The 25945-nt window shown below is 42.7% G+C and overlaps 1 protein-coding gene across 1 annotated transcript in view; it reads right to left on the bottom strand.

Moving 5' to 3' along the window:
• Window positions 1-23557: 23557 nt before the first annotated feature.
• The window catches only part of PTPN20 (protein tyrosine phosphatase non-receptor type 20), a 70996-nt gene continuing 68608 nt past the window's right edge, over window positions 23558-25945 (bottom strand). Inside the window, exons 8-9 of the mRNA XM_052639663.1 lie at window positions 24473-24535; window positions 23558-23623 (exon numbers count right to left, since the gene is read on the bottom strand). Coding sequence (XP_052495623.1) covers window positions 23558-23623; window positions 24473-24535 — 129 coding nt within the window. The remainder of the gene's footprint in view (window positions 23624-24472; window positions 24536-25945) is intronic.

Below are 25945 nucleotides of genomic sequence, written 5' to 3'. Positions count from 1 at the left end.
TTATAACTTTTTTTTTTTTAGCTTTACTGAGATATAATTTTTATACAAAAGCATGCATATATTTAATTTATACATCTTGATGAACTTGGACATATGCATACTCCTATGACACCATCCCACAAGCACAGCACCAAGGCACTAAAAATATACATCACTTTCAAGTAAGAATATAACATGAGATCAGTCTTCTTTACATATTTTGAAGAGTACAATACTATGAGTTTCCCTGTCGGCTTAGTGGTAAAGAACTTGCGTGCAATGCAGGAGATGCAGGAGACCCAAGTTAGATCCCTGGGCGGGAAGACCCCTTGAAGGAGAACATGGCACTCCACTCCAGTATTCTTGCCTGGAGAATCCCATGGACAGAGGAGCCTGGCAGGCTACAGTCCATAGGGTTGCAAAGACTCGAACACAACTGAAGTGACTTAGCAGCAGCAGCAGCATGCGCACACACACGCGCACACACACGCGCACACACACAATACTATATTGTTAACTAACAGGTAAGATGCTGTATAACAAAATCTCTAGAACTTATTCATCTTGTATAATGAATTCTATTCCCATTGAAAACAACTCCTCATCCCCTCCTTCACCCCAGCCTCTGACAACAACCGTTTTATTCTCTGCTTCTCTGAGGCTGGCTATTTTAGATGGCTCATGTAAGTGGGATCAGGCGGTATGTGTCCTGGGACTGGCTTACGTCACTTGGCATAATGTTCTCCAGGTCATCCACGCAGTCACAGGTGGCAGAATCTCCTTTTTTAAAGATTCAGGACACACGTGTGTGTGTATATATATGTCTATATATATATGATACATATCATTTCTTTGTCCATTCATCTGTTGATAAACATTTGATTTGCTTCCATATCATGACTATTGTGTGTAATGCTGTAGTGGACGTGGGGATACAGGTATCTTTTAGACTTCTTAATTTCAGTTTTTTTGGATATACCCCCAGAAGTGAGATCGCCAGATCATATGGTAGCTCTGTTTTTAATTTCTTTGAGGAACCTCTGTGCTGTTTTCCACAGCAGCTGCACCATTTTACGTTCCCACCAACACTGTATAAGCATTCCAGTTTCTCCACATTCTTGCCAACATTTATCTTTTGCTTTTGCTAATTATCATCCTAACAGACATGAGGTAATATTCCACTGTGGTTTTGATCTTCATTTCCTTGATGATTAGGGATATTGAACACCTTTCCATACACCTGGTGGCCATCTGTATGCCTTCTTTGGAAAAATGTATACACAAGCCCTTTGACCATTTTCTGATTGGATTATGGGGGGGGGGGGGGGTTGCTATTGAGTTGAAGGAGATATTTATGTTTGGGATAGTATCCCCTTATTAGACGGATGGTTTGCATGTATTTTCTCTCATTCCATAGGATGCCATTTCACTGTTGTTTGCTGTTTCTTTCCATTTTAGTTTGAAATAGTCCCACTTGTCTATTTTTGGTTTTATTTCCTGTACTTTTGGTATCAAATCCAAGAAGTCATTGCCAAGACCAATGTCAAGAAGTTATCCCCCCTCCCACTACCAATGGTTTCTTTGAGGAACTTTATAGTTTCAGATCTTATACTTACATATTTAATCCATTTTGCTTTGATTTTTATTTATGGTGTCAAATAGAAGTCCAATTTCACTCTTTTGCATGTGGATATGGACTTTCCCCAGCACCCTTTTTTTAAAGAGACGATCCTTTCTTGCTATGTTTTCTGTCTTGTGACTTCTCTTCCTCTACAAAATTCAGGAAAACTGAGTTTATCCCCTTAAAATAAATCATGTCCTTAGGCTTGTTGCCTTTCGGATTCCTGCCCATCTCCATCCCAGCTTCTCTTCTTGATTGTAAAGCTGGGCAGTGAGCTGCGCAGTCACCACTTCCCACTCTGCCGTGCATCCGCCCTCGGCCCACGGGCCCTGTGCCCCGCCCCCTCGGCCCACAGGCACTGTGTCCCGCCCCCTCGGCCCACAGGCCCTGTGCCCCGCCCCCTCGGCCCACAGGCCCTGTGCCCCGCCCCACACACACCCCCGGAGGAGCGGTTGCAGGGGCTCCTTCGTGGTTCTCACTTCCTTTGGCTTCTTCACGAACTGTTACTCTTGTGATTTTCCAAGTCTGTTCCTCTGATGTGACAAGTTCTCCCACTTCACATTAACCCTCATTTCCTTCCCACAAATCTCTAGGATTCTGCCCTGGACCCTCCTCTTTTGCTCCATATCACCTAGGATTCTCAACGAGGAGACATGGCCCTTTAAAACTTACCATCCAGACTGGGACACTTTGGAGAATTAAAGAAATTACGTAGAGCAATAGGTGTCAGGAAGGACTGTCCTGGTCAGACTACCCATAGGGCTGTGTAAGGGAACTGGGACTTGTTTTAATCAGGTGTGATAAGACATGCAGACTTGGAAATGATTGTCTCGAAAGACTTTGTTATGTCCACGGGTCCCTAGAAACAGGAGACACAGCCCGCCATGTGGGGCCACCAGCGTCAATCAGGAGGCAGAGGAAGGGGGAAATTGTGGGCAAATGCCTTTATTGTGGTTTTCGTGGGAATGATTAGACAGGGCAGAATGAGGTTGCTTAGGATTGGCTAGTTTGAACAGTTTTAGTAGTTCTGGGGCACGTTTCAAGTATGTGGCCCTGGGTGATTAAGGCAGATGGATACTGGCCCAAAGTGTGAGAACCACTAAAGGAGGTAGTCAGGGTATGGGCCCTGGATTGGTTGGTTTGCAGTTGAAAAACATACTCTCAGGTGGGCTGTTTACTACCTTTAGGAACTGGCAGCAAGGTCCCAAGGTGTCCAAACATCAGAATACAGAAGATGAAAGACAGGGTCAATGACTTGGCTCTGGGTTAAACAGTTACAGCTTTGCTGAACTACGGCACTTCTCACAGCTTTAGATTCCAAGGAGACTTTAATAAAGACAGTCCTCCCAAGGAGAGAAAAAGGGAGTTTGGAGGCTGTTTTTGGTTTTTGTTTGTTTGTAATTTACTTGGCCATTTTTCTTAGACTCATGGGATTGATGATTCTGAGAAGCACTCTAGTCTAAGAGCAATGCTCTCAGGAGGCTGTGCACAAGCAGGTGAGTCCTCCTGCAACCCGCAAGCCGCATCAGCTGGACCAGCACCTATATCACTGGCATGCAGTCATCCCCAGCCTCCAATTAAGGTGACCTTTATCCTGAGAAGCTAATATGACCCATCTGTTCTTTCTCTTTAGTTACCCTCAGGGACATAAACTAAGCCAGCCCCTCCCCCTCATCCTTGGCTCCAGTCAAGCTGATCAGCTTGCAGTTTCCACAATGCAACACATTTCTCTCTTCTGCACCTTTTCTCATACTACTTGCTTCAACTAAAAAAAAAAAAATTATACATATATATGAAGAGCATAATCCTAATACATATAAAATCTAATATATATAATCATATATGTTCATCTGTATAAAGAACCATATATATGAAGTTTGAGGTGCACATATATATGGAGATGTTCAGAAAAGGAAGAGAAAGTGGACTCCGCTATGGACCCACATTTCAGTATCCCAAAGTCCTGTACTTCACACCCACCATGTCTTTCTTATCAACTTGCTCTCCTGCTAAACTCTCCCACTGCGTACAGTCCCCCTCACTCCAAGCAGATGACACTGCCCCTACTTTCCAGGAGGAACCTTCTGGAAAGGTTCCAGGAGAAACTGTCTGGTACACAGTCCCCAGATGAGCCCCTGAGCCCAGCCACTACCCTCCCTCAGCTCTCACCCTCCACCCTCGCTTGACTAGCTGAACTGGTCTCTCGATTCCCTGGACATAGCCCATGCCCCCTGCACAGGCCCACTGCAGGCAGCTCTGTCTCTGCCATTTGGCACGTCTGGTGGGCCCTCAGCACACTAGCTCTTGTTTGCCCTGCAGATCTCAGTTCAGACGTCACTGCCCCCTTGTCACTAGCCCTGAACCCTAAGAACGGATCCCCTTCCTCTGTCATAGTCTCCAGGCACCTGCTTCCTTTCATATCTTACATCTCCTCAAATAATCAGCATGAGATGATGTTTAAACTATAGGCATTAAAATCTTCCTGAAGTGTTTGAAAGCACCATGGGAACAGGCACCTATCTGCTTCTGCTGCTTAGGTTGCCCCTGACACTTAAGAAATACTCAATAATATTTACAACCTGAAAGAAAAGGAAAAGTGAGTAAGTCAATGAATTAATAAATGAAAGTAAAGTTTTTAATACCCTTGTTGGAGAATCTTGATCTGATAGGAAATAGAAGCTGTGGCTTGGCAGAGACTCCCTCCTTAACCAGACTGTAGCCAGGCACCTCCGAGCTCTCCTCTAGACTTGGCCTTGTCTTTGGCTGGCAGAACCCAGGGTCAAGTGCCGACAGACTGAATGGGATGAGGAGACTCAGGAGCAAATTTTGGGACAAATTTATACTCGCTTACAGTAAACCCACCTGTCACGAACCCAAGATGGCCCTGGAGAGAGCGCCCTGGCCTCTTTCTGCCCTAGGTCTGGCTGGCCCTGGCCAGGCAGCCAGCCTGCCAGTTCAGAAGGTGCCTGGGGCCTGTGGAAATGGCCATTCTCACGCTCTCCGGTAAGGCTGACTGGGAGTGGAGATGTATCAGACTCCAAACCTCACCTTTCAAGCTTTCCTAGAACAGAGCCTCTGAGGCAAAAACACCTCCTGGTTGTTCTCATTCCCTAAACGGCTGTGTTTTATGATGTGTTAAGTTCGGGGGAAAAAAAGAAAATTCCTCCAGCTGTGCAGTTATCCCAGCCGAAGGCCTTGCAGGACGGTGATTTATGATCTGCTGAGTGCCAGCAGCGTGCTCAGCTGCACGAGAGAGCCCGAGAGGGGAGGCCGGGCCAGGGTACTGCACCGCACCCCGCTCAGCAGGTACGACCTCCATGGAGACCCTTCAGCTTGAGGCCCCTGTGGGCTCAGGGCTCTCCACACACTGGGACTGTCTCCAAGCCTGGCCTTGCTTCAGGGCGCTTCTTTGGCTTGAGCGACGGCCTCCTGACCGGAAGGCCCCGTGGGCAGCTGTTCCTGGCCTGGGGCCCTTGCGGCTTGGCCCCCATCTCAGTGCCTGGGCCCCGGGTAGGTAGGGCCTGTTTGTCCTGGAGGCTGACCTGGCGACCTCAGAGCAGACTGGGTTTGCCAGCTCCCCACTTCCAGACTGAGACGTGAGGGCTGCTGTCCGCCACTTTCCTTCCCCAGGAAGCAGAGGCTGTGCCAGTGGAGAAGGCTTCACAGTTGGCCTACCCAGCCGGTTTGGAGCTCTCTGGTTACATGGAGGGGAGCCAGGCCAGGATTTGAGCAGAGTAATCTCATTAGAGGTAACAGACTCTCCTAGATGGGCACACACTATGACTGCTGGCAGGGGTGAGTGGGTGCCCAGTGGTGGGGGGATGACAAAGGTGGGCTGCCTTAGTGGCAGGAAACCGTTTCGAGGTGGTTATAAAGGGTCCCGGCAAACACTGACCCAACGGCCTCCCACCTTCCTTGATAGAGCACATCCCACCCTCTCAAAGCTAACTTAGAAACTGCCTCTCATTCCAGATCAGTCTTTACCAGGGAGCGGGCTGAGCAGCCTGGAGGGATGAGAACTTGGGGCTTCCCGTCCCACGGAAGCCACCTGAGTTCAAAATAATAGGTGCCCTGGGCACTGTGGGCTCTGGGGGCAGTGTTGCTGGCAAGTGAAAAATCAGCCCACACAGGAAGCGTCAGCGTGGCTGTGTTTCTGTCCAAAGAGAGGTTCATTGTCAGCTCCAAATCCAAGCAGAAAAGCAGGGGAACCCTGAGCCCCACTGAAGAGCTCAGGGAGAGGGATGGAGAACCGTGGGGCCGGCTCTGGGTATAATTCCATGGGACTTAGAGTCCGCCTCTCCAACAAAGACCAATCGGGGGTTCCTGTGAGCCTCAGATGGGGTAACAGACCGAAGCAGCCACTCTGCTGAGATCTTGCTCAGCAAGAAGGCACTGCTCTCACACCCCAGGGCGGCTGTTGCCGCTCTCCCTGACCCGTCAAAAAAGAACAGGCATTTAATTACATTTAAAGGTAGAATAGACTCACCTTGCTGCCTCTTCTGTCATTTCTGTAACCACTCATTTAATTAACGCTTCGGGGCACAGAGAATACTTTAAGCACTAACAATACAGAGTGAATACAATGAAGTTGGAAATGTGTTAGATCAAGGTTAATCCAGAGGTGAGTAGTAAAATTATCACTCCAACAATAAACTTTTAATATTGCGGTCTGGTTTTTTTTTTTTTTCTTTCCTCAAGTGGGATGGATTGTTTTGTAAGAGAAAAATCACATGCAAGATTAGAGCATAACAATTCTGAGAGGAGCTGTGCCTGTTCTAAGCCTGACCCAGTGCTGACCTCCCCTGTCTGAAGGGACCCTGAGTTAGAAAGAAGTTGGGATACAACCAAGAAAGAGACAAATGACCGCTGATCCCAGCAACTGGGGCCTGCCGATTCTGGTACCCACCCTTCCTTTTCAGCAGCCTGGAATACAGTGATGGCTTGTTCTCAATGTGGATCTCTCGAGCCAGGAAAAGTCAGCACAAGGAACAGGCCTCAGGGTCTCACTACAGTCTGTGGAAAGATGGGCCACCACTTCCACCTAAAAGATGGTCGTGATCCTCCTCTCATAGCAGGAGGAACCCACATACAGACGACACCTACGCGAGAGGACGCCGTGCACTGTGCCTGTGCGAGGCCAGATGCACACAGCTGGGCCAGCGTGGACAGAGAGCCACAGCCGGCGGCAGGGTTCTGAAAGGGCCTGGTGAGCCCGGGTCTGATTCAACGACTGTCACTTTCTCTCCTTGTTTTCCTTCTGATCATTCTCTGTGAGTGAGTCATGTCTTCTTAGGTACCAGGGTGAAAAGGTCTCTGAAACAGAAGCTCACCTTCTTACCCCTGTCTCTGGGACACACAGGGTTAGACACTTTCAACATATCCAAGCACTATGCCTGTGGAGAGAAGAATCTGGGGTTGACCAACACTCTGACTTATTTTTAGCCAACAACCTTTGCTTTACCTATTACCAACAGAAAAAGCTAAGCAAAAGGGAATCCCCAAGTCCAGAAGGATTAACAGTGATTCCCAAAATGCCTTAGACAAACAGCAACAGCAGTCAAGATGGTGATTCATTGTTACCAGACTGCCTCTCTTGAGAGATGGTCTGGGAGAGAATGTCAGCTTAACAATTCTAGTCTTCAGCACTACAGGGTGAGAAGGCAGTCTCTGTTCGCTTCATGAAGAAGGACTCCTGAGGGCCCCCTGTGACAGCACTAAGCTGCTTATTCACTTGGTTTCTCTAACAGTAAGCGAGCGTTTGTGGTGGCTGGCTTCACCAAAGCATTGGGAAAATGCACCCGAAAAGTAAGGTATAGATATTCATTCAGTCATTCAAATACATGAACTACTGGAAACTGAGGGGCAGGGACATACGCAGAAGTCAGCGCTGATAAGGACAAGTTGAGAGGCAGCAGAGGGAAGTCCAAGCTTCCAGCCCTGACAATACCCACACCACCCTTGAGAGTTCACTGTAGACAGAAGGGTTTCCTGTCCGAGTGGAAAGGAGCAACCACAGGAACTATTCAAACACCAGAGGAGAGGATACAGACAACCAGCAGCTGAAGGGTACTCGACAGATGAGAATTACGGATCCGCAAAACAAGAATTGAAGGAGAGAGAAGCCCTCAAAGAGACGGAGGAGGGGAAGAAACAGGTCATGGGAGGACAACAGAGGTCTAAACGGGAGTACATGGTGCTTGGGGAAGAATTTCTTGTTTCTTAAACCCAGCCAGCCCTTTTGTCTTCCTGCTGGTCTGGCCATTAACAAGTTAAATGGAACAATGAAATATGTTACCTGTCTGTTTGCGTGAGAATTATGTTTTCAACACAACAGCTTCCTCCATAGCAACATTCAATGCTATGAGGTTAAGTGAATATCTACAAAATGTCTACAAATATCTACAATATCTACAAAACCCTCCAAATGAGAAAAGAACGACATGTGAATTTTATGCAGAGCCTAACAAACATCATACTACACGGGAAAGACACTTTCAAATATTCCAGACATGGAATATAGAACTCAGGAGCTCCTTTTGGAAAAGCTATTGGAGGATAAACACTAATAAACGCAATAGAATTCCTATATAACCACTAAAGAGACAAAAGTAAGTTTTCTATTATAATCCAATATTTAATTCATCCGTCCTTCTTCCTGTAATCATAATTTAACACCAAAGATCAAGAGAGACGGCATTTTCTGTGTGCCAAGTCCTTCTCCTGGTCTGTCTGATGCTAGTATGCTAATCTGTACTATGGAGCTCCCACAGAATGAAGTTAGTCACTCAGTCATGTTCGACTCTTTGCGACCACATGGACTGTAGTGCCCCAGACTTCTCTGCCCATGGAATTCTCCAGGCAAGAATACTGGTGTGGGTAGCCATTCCCTTCTCCAGGGGATCTTGCCAACCCAGGGATCGAATCCAGGTCTCCTGCGTTGTACACAGATTTGTTACCCTCTGAGCCACCAGGAAGCCTGTGGGATGCAGTATGTCCCAGGAACTCTCCTCTTGTTGACTCTCGTGGGACTGGTTTCTGTGGAACATGCCTGAGCATGTCTGGATAGTATGCTCATGTCGTAAACCAATGCCTATGATATGAACATTGCTCCCAAATATTGACATTCCATGATAGGCGTGCAATGACAGCTTTTCCGTTCATCCATTCTCCATTTGTCTAACTTTTATGAGAACTTACTCCATTTAGGCATCGCACTTGGTAATAATGACTCAAAGCAGAGGAAAGCACAGTTGAACCTATGACAGCTCATAAGAAAGTCACCCATCAACAGTTACGATGTTGTTTGCTGTAGTAGCGACACAAACAATCACTCTAACAGTCTAGGGGTGAGAGTGAAAACAGTGTGTACTGCTTCATGAGTCTGCGCCTATTTCAAGGAGAGGGCCTCAAGTGGAATATGACACTGTCCCTTCCTGCTCTGCTCAGAAGAAAGGTGGGTGGAGGGGAGAGCAGGGAAGTAGCAGGAGGTCACACCTGCGTGACTACCCGTGTATCTGGGTGTGGACGACTAGGGAACTTGGGAGTGAGAGCAGACAGAGAGGGCACGAGTAGGGTACACTTGTGATGCCCAGGGTGCCCCTGCCCACAGATCTGGGGAGGCTCTTGCTGTCCCCCAGCATTGCTGCTCAGGTTGCTGCACTTCCCCAGCACTCCTTCCGGGTGGGACACCGTCCTGGCCACAGGCACAGGTCTAGTCCTGGCCTCGTTTTACAGTGACGAGCAGAGGCCTCTTTTCTTCCCACTTAATGAATCCCCACAAAGGTGTATTCCCAGATTATCTGTGATTATTGCACTGCTTTCTATGACTTGCTTCTATAGCTTATGTTTCCATCAACATACCTCCCCTGAAGGTCAAGAGCCAGAGGAGATGTGAGTGGCCCCGCTCAACCCCAGGCCTCCCTTACAAATGCCTCACTCAGGCCCCTTGGCTCCGGCAGGAGCCTGGCAGTCTCTCTGCCCCCTCTACCTGCACAAGACTTGATCAGAGGACCTAGGGCTGGCCATTGTGGCCAAATGCCATCACTCAGCTCTGAGGGTAGCAGTTAGTGCCAGTGGGCAGAGACATTGTCTCCCCTTAGAGGTCATTAGAACACTCATTAAAAATAAGCTGCTCACATAAGTATGCCAGCTCAGGCATCCCGGGCAGGCCACAACAGACCCCGATGCCCAATGGCAAGCCAGCTTGGAGAGTCACTAAGGGACTCACACACCGTCTTGTTCTGTAGGGCCGGAACTGCTCAGACTTTGGACTGCTGTGTCTCTTGGATCTGGCCCTTTGTCGCAAACAGCTTTAATGTTCTGCTTTTTCTGCTTCGTACAGGCGGAATTCCCTGTAAACAAGCACTTTAACACTAGAGTACTGAGCTCTTCAGATGTATTTTTTTGAGAGGATAAAAATACTAACAGGCATTTCTGTGAAGTAAGTTTTCTACATTGGATTTGTGAGAAGATTGGTTCTGGATTGCTGACATCCCAAGTGCTGATACTGAGCAGAAAGGATACTGTTTGAAAATGCTGAAGGTGTTCTATGGTGTATAATTAGCCAAAGCCCTCAACATCTAGAAACGACTTAAGAATCATCAGCGGTAAGGAAGGCACGATCTCTTACCTGAAGGGACACTTAGCCATTTCCTTGGAGCTACTATCCAAGCTTGACTGTGTAGCGGACTCAGTTTCCCCAGTTCCACAGCTACCCAACATTTCAGAAGACAAGTCCAAAACAGCCCTTGACTTGTCGGAGGGCTACCATGTCTCACTATTGAATGAACATTTCCTGTAAGTTTGCTGCAGCTGTTTGCTAGCAGATTAAAGCAATTCTCTTCAGTTCCTAGTTTGCTAAGAACTTTCTTTTTAAAAATCAAAAGTGGATATAAAATTTCATCAATTTTTTTTCCTGCATTTATTGAGCTGTGTGTAGGATTTTTCCCTTTTAATCCATTTATGTGATGAATCACATTCATTGATTTTACATTGTTAAACCAATTTGGCATTTCTAGAATAAGCCAGATTTGATCATGATAGCTGATTCTTTTTATATTGCCATGAAAATTTGTGAAAAGCTTTGAAGTGGACCAAAAGGATTACTTGGTATTCTCAATGGAGGTTATAATCCGTTTATATTAATAGTTATTATAAAATATTGGCTATGTACCCTATACTATAAATTTATTCTTGTAGCTTATATTTTACTTAATTATGAATGATTTTTTAATGTTTCCTGAGAACAAGGTTAGGGGTTCCCTCATTAATGGATAAGATAAACACAAATTTTGACTTGTGTATATTTTGTGTTATTAAAGTAATAATTACTCTGTCTTTAAAACTGTTTTCTAACAGTTTTTTCCTGGGCTCGGTTTGCGACCACTTTGGATATGTGCATACATGTTCATGCGTCAGACTGACCTGGTGTGTTCTCATAGTTCCTCTCTGGGTTTTGCTAGCAACGTTATGCTAATCTCTTTTTCTATCGGAGAACTGGATAAGATTGGAGAAATTTCTAATTATTTTTTTAGAACTTGCCAGTGAAGCTACCTACCTGAAGTTTTTATTGAGGAATGGTTCTAATTAGGAATCCGTTTCTATGACATTTTAAACCTACTTATTATTAATTTCTATTTTGATTATTAGTTTTAGTATTTTTCTAGGAATCTGTCCATTTCAAGTGTATTGGCACAAACATCGATATGCTTTCATTTTCTTTTTTGAACATTTTTATTGAGGGATAATTGACATATAACATTATATAAGTTTTCAGGTAGACAACATAATGGTTCTATATTTGTATACACTGCAAAATGATCCCCAGAATAAGTCTTTAGTTAACATCCTTACCATATAAGTTTACATTTTTTTTCTTGTGATGAGCACTTTAAATATCTACTCTCTTAGCAGTTTTCAGATATTATATCGGTGACCATATTATTATCACTGGTCACCAAACTGTATATTATATCCCCATGACTTATTTTCTAACTGGAAACTTGTACCTTTGACCCCCTTCACTCATTTCGTCCACCCCCCAGCTATGGCTTCTAGTAGACACCAATCTGTTTTCTGTATCCATGGGCTTGGTTTTCGTTTTGCTTCATTTTTCAGATTCCACATTTAAGTGAGGTCATGTAGTATTTGTCTTTCTCTGACCTATTTCACTTAGCATAGTGTCCTCAGGGTCCACTCATGTTGTTGGGAACAGCGAGATTTCCTTCTTTCCTGTTGCTGAGTAGTATTTCATTGTGTGTATGCGGATCCGTGTGTGTGTGTGTGTGTGTGTGTGTGTCTCACATCTATATCCATTCATCCATCTATGGATGGACACTGCTTCTTTCCATATCTTGGCTATAGTAAATAATGCTGCTGTGGACACGAGGGCACATATATTGTTCCAGGTAGTGCTCAATTTTCTTTGGATGGATACCTAGGCGTGGAGCTGCTGGATCACGGAGTAGCTCTCTTTTTAACTCCTTAAGTTCTTCCCTTGTGGCTCCGCTGGTGAAGAATCCGCCTGCAATGCAGGAGACCTGGGTTCAGTCCCTGGGTTGGGAAGATCCCCAGAGAAGGGAAAGGCTCCCCACTCCAGTGTTCTGGCCTGGAGAATGCTATGGACTGTAGAGCCCACGGAGCAGCACGGCGGCTGGAGCTGCAGCTGCGTGGTGCTTGAGTGGCAGCTGTGTGGCGCTGGAGTGACTTGAAGGAGATACCTCATGTCCAGGGGCAAAGGAGAAGCCCCAGCAAGATGGTAGGAGGGGCGAGATTCCATTTAGAATCAAACTCCATACCCACCAGAGATGCTCAGAGGGCTCAAACAAACCTTGTGCAAACCAAGACCCAGAGACCCCACAGAGACTGAGACAGAACTGTGTGTGGGTGTCTCCTGTGGGGTCCGGGTCAGCAGTGGACTGCTGTGGGGGCAGGGGCTCTGGGTGCAGCAGGCCTGGGTGTGGCGTAAGCCCTCTTGGAGGAAGTCGCCATTAACCCACCATAGAGCCACCAGAACTTACACAGAACTGGGGAAACAGATTCTGGGAGAGTACAAACAGAACCTTGTGTGCATCAGGACCCAGGAGAAAGGAGCAGTGATCCCTCGAGAGACTGACCCAGACTTGCCCGTGAGTGTCCAGGAGTCTCTGGTGGAGGCCTGGGTCAGCGGGGCCTGCTGCAGGGCTGAGGGCACTGAGGGCAGCAGTGCCTGCATGGGGGGACCCTTTGAAGGAGGTTGCCAGCATCTTCACTACCTCCACCATAGTTGGTCCTCAGGTCAAATAACAGGGAGGGAACACAGCCCTGCCCTTCGACAGAAAATTAGATAAAAGATTTACTGAGCATGGCCCCGCCCATCAGAACAAGATCCAGTTTCCCCCTCAGTCAGTCTCTCCCATCAGGAAGATTCCATAAGCCTCTTACCTTCTCCATCAGAGGGCAGACAGACTGAAAATCACAATCAGAGAAAACTAACCAATCTGATCATATGGACCGCAGCCTGGTCTAACTCAATGAAACTATGAGCCATGCCATGTAGGGCCACCCAAGACGGATGGGTCTGGGTGATGGAGAGTTCTGACAAAACGTGGTCCACTGGAGAAGGGAATAGCAAACCACTTCAGTACTCTTACCTTAAGAACCCCATGAACAGTATGAAAAGGCAAAAAGACAGGACACTGAACGAGGAACTCCCCAGGTCAGTAGGTGCCCAATATGCTACTGGAGATCAGTGGAGAAATAACTCCACAAAGAATGAAGGGATGGAGCCAAAGCAAAAACAACACCCAGCTGTGGGTGTGACTGGTAATGGAAGTAAGTCCAATGCTGTAAAGAGTAATACTGCATAGGAACCTGGAATGTTAGGTCCATGAATCAGGCAAACTGGAAATGGTCAAACAGGAGATGGCAAGAGTGAAGGTCAACATTTTAGGAATCAGCGAACTAAAATGGACTAGAATGGGTGAATTTAACTCAGATGACCATTATATCTACTACTGTGGGCAAGAATCCCTTAGAAGAAATGGAATAGCCATCATAGTCAACAAGAGTCCGAAATGCAGTACTTGGATGCAATGTCAAAAACAAGAGAATGATCTCTGTTCGTTTCCAAAGCAAACCATTCAATATCACAGTAATCCAAGTCTACTCCCTGACCAATAATGCTGAAGAAGTTGAATGGTTCTATGAAGACCTATAAGACCTTCTAGAACTAACACCCCCAAAAGATGTCCTTTTCATTACAGGGGACTGGAATGCAAAAGTAGGAAGTCAAGAAACAGCTGGAGTAACAGGCAAATTTGGCCTTGGAGTACAGAATGAAGCAGGGTAAAGGCTAATAGAGTTTTGCCAAGAGAATGCACTATTCATAGCAAACACCCTCTTCCAACAACACTAGAGAAGACTCTACACATGGACACCACCAGACGGTCAACACCAAAACCAGATTCATTATCTTCTTTGCAGCCAAAGGTGGAGAAGCTCTATACAGTCAGAAAAAACAAGACCTGGAGCTGACTGTGGTGCTAAATTCAGACTTGTATTGAAGAAAGCAGGGAAAACCACTAGACCATTCAGGTATGACCTAAATGAAATCGCTTATGACTATACAGTGGAAGTGAGAAATAAATTTAAGGGACTAGATCTGATAGAGTTCCTGAAGAACTATGGGCAGAGTATCGTGACATTGTACAGGAAGCAGTGATCAAGACCATCCCCAAGAAAACGAAATGCAAAAAGGCAAAATGGTTGTCTGAGGAGGGCTTACAAACAGTTGAGAAAAGAAGAGAAGCGAAAAGCAAAGGAGAAAAGGAAAGATATACCCATTTGAATGCGGAGTTCCAAAGAATAGGAAGGAGAGATAAGAAAGCCTTCTTCAGTGATCAGTGCAAAGAAATAGAGGAAAACAATGGAATGGGAAAGACTAAAGATCTCTTCAAGGAAATTAGAGATACCAAAGGAATACTTCATGCAAAGATGGACACAATAAAGGACAGAAATGGTATGGACCTAACAGAAGCAGAAGATATTAAGAGGTGGAAAGAATACACAGAAGAACTGTACAAAAAAGATCTTCATGACCCAGATAATCACGATGGTGTGATCACTCACTGAGAGCCAGGATTTGTGTAAGGTGAAGTCAAGCGGGCCTTAGGAAGCATCACTACAAACAAAGCTAGTGGAGGTGATAGAATTCCAGTGGAGCTATTTCAAATCCTAAAAGATGATGCTGCGAAAGTGCTGCACTCAATATGCCAGCAAATTTGGAAAACTCAGCAGTGGCCACAGGACTGGAAAAGGTCATTTTCATCCCAATCCCAAAGAAAGGCAATGCCAAAGAATGCTCAAACTACTGCACAATTGCACTCATCTCACACACTAGCAAAGTAATGCTCAAAATTCTCCAAGCCAGGCTTCAGCAATACGTGAACCATGAACTTCCAGATGCTCAAGCTGGATTTAGAAAAGGCAGAGGAATCAGAGTTCAAATTGCCAATATCTGTTGGATCATAGAAAAAGCAAGAGAGTTTCAGAAAAACATCTACTTCTGCTTTACTGACTATGCCAAAGCCTTTGATTGTGTGGATCACAATCAACTGTGGAAAATTCTGAAAGAGATGGGAATACCAGACCACCTGACCTGCCTCTTGAGAAATCTGTATGCAGGTCAAGAAGCAACAGTTAGAACTGGACATGAAACAACAGACTGGTTCCAAATAGGAAAAGGAGTACATCAAGGCTGTATGTTTTCACCCTGCTTATTTAACTTATATACAGAGTACATCATGAGAAATGCTGGAATGGAAAGCTGGAATCAAGATTGCCGGGAGAAATATCAATCACCTCAGATATGCAGATGACACCACCCTGAAGCAGAAAATGAAGAACTAAAGAGCCTCTTGATGAAAGTGAAAGAGAAGAATGAAAAAGTTGGCTTAAATCTCAACATTCAGAAAACTAAGATTATGGCATCGGGTCCCATCACTTCATGGAAAATAGATGGGGAAACGGTGGAAACAGTGAGAGACTTTATTTTCTTAGGCTCCAAAGTCACTGCAGATGGTGTCTGCAGCCATGAAATTAAAAGACACTTGCTCCTTTGAAGAAAAGCTATGACCAACCTACACAGCTTATAAAAAGCAGGGACATTACTTTGCCAACAAAGGTCCATCTAGTCAAGGCTATGGTTTTTCCAGTGGTCACGTATGGATGTGAGAGTTGGACTATAAAGAAAGATGAGAGCCAAGAATTGATGCTTTTAAACTGTGGTGTTGGAGAAGACCCTTGAGAGTCCCTTACTCAGCAAGGAGATCCAACCAGTCCATCCCAAAAGAAATCAGTCCTGAATATTCATTGGAAGGACTGAGGCTGAAGCTGAAACCCCAATACTTTGGCCACCTGATGCGAAGAGCTGACTCATTTGAAAAGACCCTGACGCTGAAGATTAAAGGCAGGAGGAGAAGGGGACGACAGAGAAAGAGGATGTTGGATGGCATCACCGACTCAACGGACATGAGTCTGAGTGAACTCCGAGAGCTGGTGACTGTCAGGGAGGCCTCGCGTGTTGCAGTTCATGGGGTCGCCAAGTCAGACACAACTGAGCAACTTTCACTTTCGCTTTAAGGAGGCTCCGTGGTGTATTCTGTGATGGCTGCACCAATTTACATCCCATCAATATTTTACACAGGTTCCCCTTTGTCCACATGCCAAAACTTGTTTATCTTTTTGATAATAGCCAATCTATCAGGTGTGAGGTGTTGTTTCATTGTGGTTTTGATATGTGCTTCCCTGATGATTAGTGATGCTGAGCATCTTTTCTTGACCAGTAGGACATCCTCTTTGGAAAAAATGTCTATTCAGATCTGCTCATTTTTTAAAAATCAGCTTCCTTTTTTGTTTGCTGTTACTGTTGTTGTTTTTGAGCTGTATGAGTTCTTTATAAATTATGGACATTAACTCATTTTCAGGCATGATTTAGAAATATTTTATCTCATCCTATAGGTTGCCTTTTTCATTCTGTTGACAGTGTGCTGTGCAGTAGCTTTTTAGTTTGATACATTCTCACTTTTGTTTTTGCTTTTGTTGCCTTTGCTTGGAGGCTGCATTTTCTTTCTATAAAGTCTCCAGATCCTATAATAATCTTTTTCCATCCATGCTCTTCATTATTTCAAAGCCTTCTCTCAGCTTTCTAGATGTCTCACTATTAATGGAATCAGTGTTGATCAAGCCATATCAGTTCCCCTTGTTATACATTTGTTACGTCATTCGTTTCTAGGCTTAACTTCCTCCAACGTTACTTTAGCTAATTTTGCTGCCCTTTACCTTCTTGAGACTAATGCTTGTTTACCTTACTAACTTTGCCCTTTCTTTCCTAACATATGTATTTAAGGCCACAGATTCCCCTCTAAATATTGCTCTGGCTCTCTCAAAAAAGTTTTTCGAGTTTCCCCCTGAACTTTCTCACTGCATCATACAAGCTGATATTGTTTTGTTTTCATTCATTTCAAAATATTTTCTAATTTCTCTTTTTTGTTTGACTCGTAAGTTATTTAGAAGTACCTTGTTAAATTTCCAAATACCTTGGAATTTTCAAAATACTTTTACGTTACTGATCTCCATTTAATTCCATAAACATATAGTTCTTTTCTTTTTAATTATATTGAGACTATTTTGAACCCCAAATATAATCTGTTGGTGAATATTCCACATGCACTTTAAAAAGTGTGTATTCTGCTATAGTTTGGTACAGTACTCTACAAATGTCAGTTAGGTCAAGCAGGTTGATATTGCTCCACAGCCCTTTTACATCCTTACTGATATTCCGTCTACTTATTCCTATCAACTATCAAGAGGTAAAACCTTTAACTATACTTGAAGATTTTTCCATCTTTCGAGTTTTGTCAGTTCTATCAGTTTTCGGCTTCATATATTTTGAAGCTCTGGATTTGAAATGCCATTTTTCACATACAACATGTATTAAATGCAGACGGTGCTAGTGGTAAAGAACCTGCTTACCAATGCAGGAGACTTAAGAGATGGAGGTTCAATCCCTGGGTCAGGAAGATCCTCTGGAGAAGGACATAGCAACCCACTCCAGTATTCTTGCCAGGAGATCCCCATGGACAGAGGAGCCTGGCAGGGACTATCATCAATAGGGTTGCAAAGAGTCAGATATGACTGAAGCAACTTAGCATGCACACACAGGTATTCAGTTCAGTTCGGTCCAGTTCAGTCACTCAGTCGTGTCCGACTCTTTGCGACCCCATGAATCGCAGCACGCCAGGCCTCCCTGTCCATCACCATCTCCCGGAGTTCACTCAAACTCATGTTCATCGAGGCGGTGATGCCATTCAGCCATCTCACCCTCTGTCGTCCTCTTCTCCTCCTGCCCCCAATCCCTCCCAGCATCAGAGTCTTTTCCAATGAGTCAACTCTTCGCATGAGGTGGCCAGAGTACTGGAGTTTCAGCTTTAGCATCATTCCTTCCAAAGAACACCCAGGGCTGATCTCCTTTAGAATGGACTGGTTGGATCTCCTTGCAGTCCAAGGGATTCTCAAGAGTCTTCTCCAACACCACAGCTTAAAAGCATCAATTCTTCAGTGCTCAGCCTTCTTCACAGTCCAACTCTCACATACATACATGACCACAGGAAAAACCATAGCCTTGACTAGACGGACCTTAGTCGGCAAAGTAATATCTCTGCTTTTGAATATGCTATCTAGGTTGGTCAAAACTTTCATTCCAAGGAGTAAGCATCTTTTAATTTCATGGTTGCAGTCACCATCTGCAGTGATTTTGGAGCCCCCAAAAATAAAGTCTGACACTGTTTCCACTGTTTCCCCATCTATTTGCCATGAAGTGATGGGACCAGATGCCATGATCTTCATTTTCTGAATGTTGAGCTTTAAGCCAACTGTTTAACTCTCCACTTTCACTTTCATCAACAGGCTTTTTAGCTCCTCTTTACTTTCTGCCATAAGGGTGGTGTCATCTGCATATCTGAGGTTCTTGATATTTCTCCCGGCAATCTTGATTCCAGCTTGTGCTTCTTCCAGCCCAGCGTTTCTCATGATGTCTCTGCATATAAGTTAAATAAGCAGGGTGACAATATACAGCCTTGACGTACTCCTTTTCCTATTTGGAACCAGTCTGTTGTTTCATGTCCAGTTCTAACTGTTGCGTCCTGACCTGTATACAGATTTCTCAAGAGGCAGGTCAGGTGGTCTGGTATTCCCATCTCTTTCAGAATTTTCCACAGTTGATTGTGATCCACACAGTCAAAGGCTTTGGCATAGTCAATAAAGCAGAAGTAGATGGTTTTTCTGGAACTCTCTTGCTTTTTCCATGATCCAGCAGATGTTGGCAATTTGACCTCTGGTTCCTCTGCCTTTTCTAAAACCAGTGAACATCTGGAAGTTCATGGTTCATGTATTGCTGAAGCCTGGCTTGGAGAATTTTGAGCATTACTTTACTAGCATGTGAGATGAATGCAATTGTGCGGTAGTTTGAGCATTCTTTGGCATTGCCTTTCTTTGGGACTGGAATGAAAACTGACCTTTTCTAGTCCTGTGGCTACTGCTGAGTTTTCCAAATTTGCTGGCATATTGAGTGCAGTACTTTCACAGCATCATCTTTCAGGATTTGAAATAGCTCCACTGGAATTCCATCACCTCCACTAGGTTTGTTCATAGTGATGCTTTTTATATGAGTCTATGGAGTCTATTTTTTGACTATTTTGTTCCACTGAACCATTTATGTATCCCTATACCAGTAGCACATTGTTTTAATTACTGTGACTTTGGACAATACCTTGATTATTGCTAAGGCAAATCCTCTCCCTCACAATTTATTTTCCTTTACAAAATATCATGGTTCATGCATTTACTATTCACTCAGAATATCAGCATCGGTTGGTCAAGTTCCCAATAAGTTTGATCTTCAGTATTTTATACATTTTATAAAATATATATGTTACATATCCCTTCATGGGAAATAGATGGGGAAACAGTGGAAACAGTGTCAGACTTTATTTTTTTGGACTCCAAAATCACTGCAGATGGTGACTGCAGCCATGAAATTAAAAGACGCTTACTCCTTGGAAGAAAAGTTATGACCAACCTAGATAGCATATTCAAAAGCAGAGACATTACTTTGCTGACTAAGGTCCATCTAGTCAAGGCTATGGTTTTTCCTGTGGTCATGTATGGATGTGAGAGTTGGACTGTGAAGAAGGCTGAGCACTAAAGAATTGATGCGTTTGAACTGTGGTGTTGGAGAAGACTCTTGAGAGTCCCTTGGACTGCAAGGCAATCCAACCAGTCCATTCTGAAGGAGATCAACCCTGGGATTTCTTTGGAAGAAATGATGCTAAAGCTGAAACTCCAGTACTTTGGCTACCTCATACAAACAGTTGATTCATTGGAAAAGACTCTGATGCTGGGAAGGACTGTGGGCAGGAAGAGAAGGGGACGACAGAGGATGAGATGGCTGGATGGCATCACCGCCTCGATGGACATGAGTTTGAGTGAACTCCGGGAGATGGTGATGGACAGGGAGGCCTGGCGTGCTGTGATTCATGGGGTCGCTAAGAGTCGGACATGACTGAGCGACTGAACTGAACTGATCCCTATTGCTCAGAGATACTTTTCCCATTAGAGATATGTATCTGAGGTTAGCTAACTTCTTCTTTAAAGAGTCATGATGATAAATATTTCAGACTTTATGGGCCATATGATCTCTACCACCTTGCCCCTGCCATTGCAGCACAAAAGCAGCTACAGACAATATTCAAAGAAATGGTCCTGGAACTCTATTTACAAAAATAGGCAATAGGTCAGATCTGGCTGCAGGCTAGTTTGCTGACCCTTGATATGCTGCTGCTGCTGCTGCTGCTGCTGCTAAGTCACTTCAGTCGTGTCCGACTCTGTGCGACCCCATAGACGGCAGCCCACCAGGCTCCACCATCCCTGGGATTCTAGGCAAGAACACTGGAGTGGGTTGCCATTTCCTTCTCCAATGCATGAAAGTGAAAAGTGAAAGTGAAGTCATTCAGTCTTGTCCGACTCTTGGCAACCCCATGGACTGCAACCCACGAGGCTCCTCCATCCATGGGATTTTCCAGGCAAGAGTACTGGAGTGGGGTGCCATTGCCTTCTCTGGACCCTTGATATAGAGAAAGATTAATTTTTGGTGCATAGATATCTTTTTATCCATACTTCATAATGAGTTTTCTAATACTATACTTGAGTTCACTATTTCTAGGTGGGCAAAATATCCAAAAGATTATATGTTCCAATTTTCTAACATTTATGCCAATTATACCATTTTGTAATCTTATTGCATTGGCTAGATAACTGTAGAGCAGTGCTCACCTATAGTGCTAACAGGAGGTTCTGTTTTATTAATCAGAAGACTCTATTTTTTCATCTCCAAATATGATGTTGCTTGCTAGTAGTATTTAAAAAATGTTGAGGTTTCAGTATGATGGTTGCATCAGATATCTTTTAAAATTCCTTCTAATTCAAATTGTTTCATTATGAGGTCATTAGTTATTAGTTTTTCATTGTTGCAGTGGACAAATTGAGTGCTCCACTGCACGATTCATCATCCCATCATTGAGCTATTGAATGAATACTTTCCAATCTTCTGGTTTAGTTACTTGAACTTCAAGATAACATTGAAGAAAATTAATTTTTTCTGGAGATTAAGAAAAAATAAGTGGAATGAAACTCATTTGTTTTAGTTATTTAAGGTGTTTTCCTTGAAATTTTTCAGTGTAAATAAATCACTGAAATGATCTTTGAGTAACAATTGTAAACTTAATTGAAAATTCAATAGTCCTTTAGACAAATTGGGGGTGAAAGGTCCAAAAGAAAAATAAATTGGTAAGGCTTACATGAGCATACAATTTACATTTATTTCTGAAAAGGTTGGGTCCAGTATATAAATTCACCAAGAGCATATGGTTTAAACTATGTATTTAAAGTTGAAAGCTAATATGTACATATATGCTTATATTTAAATGTTGTAAAAGTTCCTCTAAATAAGCATTTATATACTCATATAGATGTTAGTGGGGGTTTCATATTCATATCCTAGGCAAAAATTGATTTATTATTGGTATAAATCTTAGTATTTCAATTAGTCAAAATTTTTCAATTTGGGATTCACTTCCCCAAAATGAAATAAAAACAAATGCAATTAGTATTTTCATATTTCCTTATTTCCCTGAAAAACTAAAAATTAGTCCAGCTATAAAAATATGAGGCACACATTAAAAAAGAGACATGTTTACCATCAAGAATTGTGGAAATTTTCTTTATAAGAACATTCCAAGGTCCAAATAATAAAAATACTTCAGGCAATACATAGTAAATCTTTCAATTTAAATAATAGCATAGAATCCTTTTCAGAAATATTATTGTACATTATATTTATTATTTTACTATGACAGAAAAGGAAATTAGTAATATAAACATTAAAAGCCAATCATCAAAATTAATGTTTAGCACAGATTATTATTTATAAAAATAATATAAACAGGTAAAATCAATTCATTTAATATAAATTACATTTCCAGCATTTAATTATTTTTAAAATGAGAAGTATCAATTTTAATTCAACCTATTCAAGTGTTCATTCAGCTAAGGGAACAAAATAAGCTCTTAAAAATTCAAGACTTATGGATTAATAATAGAAACTTTCTCAGTACAATGCAAAGACTACTCTGATCTCAACTGAATTACATCATACAAAGACATGTATCACTTGCTTTATAGTTTAGAATCAAGTATAACTGGTCACTAAAATTCCTTGACAAAAATATCACTGTAACTGTATGAGGCAAAGTCCTATAATAAGATTAATTTAATAATGGCCACATCTTTTCAAAAACAGAATATGGAAGTTTTCATTTTCACAACTATAAATTTGGTTCTCCAAAACCTGGTTCCCAAAGCCAACTTCTAAATGTCACGGCAGAGGTGGGGCAGTAATGGAAATAAATGATTTAATGGAACGCTGAAGAAAAAAATAATAATCATAGATTTTAGTTTGAAAAATATATCTGGCGTAACAGATACCTAGAAGTACGTAATAAAGCTTACATCAAAGTTTATTGCCCTCTAAAGCTAAAGAGCAGAGATTAAGAGGCAAGTAAAATGTAATGTTTGCTTTTAACAAAGCAGACTAATATGTTAAGTGTTAGGGTGGGATAGGAAAGAACTCAAGAACAGGCAAAAGTTTCCTCTTGGACTTTCTACATAAACATCTATTTTAGTTTTGGACTGTTCACCAGTGTGCTCAAGTGATGGAGAGGAGGAACTCTGCCCACCCATGAAAATTCCCAGACCTTGTCCAGCTGCTCTAGAAAGGCAGCTTGTCCTTTGAGGTCCCTGGGGCTCCACAGGAGCAGAGAAGTACAGGGGAAGGGAATCCAATTTGCATAGAAAGCTGACCCTTTCTAACTGGGTTCTTGAGTGACCTAAGCTATTCAAATACCACCTAAAAGTACAGACTCTAGCTAGAAAACATGGATACGTATCTGTCTTGAAAATGCTTGTAAGAAATCATGATATAATCTCACCATCTTGTGATCCTGAAAATTCTCAGCTCCCTCCAGCTGTCTTTCCAAATAAAATCTTAAATAATACAGTTTAAATCCTTTACTGGGTTCTATAATCTCTTCAACCAAATAGACAGAAGTTGTTTTACATAACTTTCATTTCATGGGAAAATATGGGAAGGTATTTGATATTACCTAAGTAAGATCAGTGGGTAAACACCGTTTACCTCAAACCAAATGGTACTGCCTTCAGGGAATTGTCAGAAAGTCAAATGATATACCAAGAAAGCACATTTGTATAAGCAGGGCCGTTCAAGCACAGCTCGAACATGTTCTTTAAGAGGAGGCTCCAAGCCACTTGCTAATAATTTCAAGTGTGAGGCAATAGAAGTCTTTCTTACTTTACAGTCCAAAGCTTCTGAAGAACTTCAAGCACAATTTTATAACAAAACATATACTGCTCCTAAACACACACATATATGAAAAACAATGGAATGTTAATTGAATACCAATATCCACTTTCAGAAAAGACATTTGTACTTTTTAACCACAAAGTGCCTAAAAAGAGTGCCTTAACCTAAAAAGAAGTTAACATTTAACCAAAAGCTTCTTTAAAGCATCAGGAAGATAAACGATAATAATATAGTCTTTGGTCTAGAATTAGTTAACTGAACATAGGGGAATCTGGCTTAATATCAGTCTCTTTATATCTTCATTGGATGAATCAAATTTAAACTTTTTTAAGATGCAGCCTCAGATCTCTTAGGCAACCCTCGTTCAAAGGAAATACTTCATATCATTGAACATTGCCTTAAAACACCATGAAAAAGATTTAGGGGTAGCTGTTTGTTTCCATTATCCATATTCTCTCGACCCTTCAATGATTAGTATAACTATTACCTGTGATATTTATGCTTTCTTTTTTATGGCATGCCAATGACTGATACTTTAGTGGCAAATAAATGTCCTAAAATTGCCATTCATAAATTTATGGAAAATAACTTTAGATATGTTACTTAAATAACATGGCATTATGGACTAAGCATGTGTTTGGGCATTAGGAGACTTCAGTTTCAGATGTGGCTCTTACACTTGCTCTCTGATAAAACAAACTTCATTGCTCTGAACTTGAGGTATGTCATCAGTAATGTCAGAGCATAACTTATGTTTACCTCAAACAGTGAGAATTCAATGAAATTGTGTAGGTAAAAGAGCTTTACAAATTGCAATGTGCTATACAATGTATGTTACAATGTAATACTCATCTTTATATCATTATCGTTCTTAAGAGAATTTATGTGGTGTGACTTACCTTTGTTTGGATCATTCCATGACGTTGTTCCCTCATTTGGCCCACTATATTCATGATGTCGAACTGTAACAGGATGACAGTAATTTTGTATTATTCAGAGAGGGGGAGAACACAAAACCCCCAGATGCCTAAGGAGTACGCCATACTTCTTTCCAGTAAAAGATATCTCAAGATTTAACTAGCAAGTTGTCGTTTTCAGTCATAAGAACATGTACTATGTTTAACCTAGTCTAGTGGATAAGAAAGACTTGTTCAAATGGGTTTCCAGGAAAAAAGCAGGAAGCAATCATTTATAATAAGAAATGCTCTCCAAAAGAAATAACAACAAATTTGCCCCTGTGTGTACTTTTCTGTTCTCCAAAGGGAGAACTTAAAGCAGCATTGTGATTCTGCAAGAGTCTGAAGCATAGAAACCTTTTCTGGCCACAACAGTAACACAGCTGTTTCTCATATAAAGAGCCCTCTCAACTCAAATGGAGACCCTGAGCAGCAGTTGGCCCAACCCCAGATTCTGCACCTGTGCATGGAGAACACCCCTACCCAGTGTGGCCACTGAGCTGCTGCAGGTCTGCAAAAGGCTGTTGCTAGACCAACGTGAGCTAAGTCCAGAAACCGGTAATAAGTGTTTAGAAAATCTTAATGGCAATCTGACAGTGGTGCAGCGCCAAGCAGCCTCATCAGTGGAACAGGATACAGACCAGCTCAGGTGCTGTTCAACTTGCTTGAAAAGTCACATGTGGTGCAAGCTGAGGACCAGTCATGTGCAGTAAGACCACATGAAATTTAAGGTTTGTTAACTGTCAACTATTATCCAAAAGTACATACAAATCAGAGAAATGTTAAGTATTCCTTTATTTTTACAACTTTTTGTTACTATAACTTAAAATTTTAATTAATCCTTAAAATATTTTTATATTGAAATAACTATAGATACATAGTAAGTTGCAAAAAATGTACAGGGATACTGTGTACCTTTTCGCCTAGTATTATACCACCCTATACAACTAGAATATAATATTGAAGCCAGGAAATTGACATTGGTATAATTTGCCAGCCTTTTCAGATTTTGCAGTTTTACATGCAATCATTCATCAGCATAGACATACATGTATTAGTGTATACAAAGTTATCACATGTGAAGATTCATGTAACTGCAACCACAACCAAGATACATAACTACCACCATAAGCCTTCCTCCTGTTATCTATTAGAACTACCCACCCACTCCAATCCTCAACCCTTGGCGACCAGTAATCTGTTCTGAATCTCTACAGTTTTGTTATTTCAAGCAGATTACATAATCAGTTCAGTTCAGTTCAGTTGCTCAGTTGTGTCCGACTCTTTGCGACCCCATGAATCGCAGCACGCCAGGCCTCCCTGTCCATCACCAACTCCTGGAGTTCACCCAAACTCATGTCCATCGAGTCGGTGATGCCATCCAGCCGTCTCATCCTCTGTCATCCGCTTCTCCTC

This window comes from Budorcas taxicolor, chromosome 5 (assembly GCF_023091745.1).
Source record: "Budorcas taxicolor isolate Tak-1 chromosome 5, Takin1.1, whole genome shotgun sequence".
Classification (NCBI taxonomy): domain Eukaryota; kingdom Metazoa; phylum Chordata; class Mammalia; order Artiodactyla; family Bovidae; genus Budorcas; species Budorcas taxicolor.
Note: the sequence above shows the minus strand (reverse complement) of the source record. Positions and strands in the feature narration are given on the sequence as shown.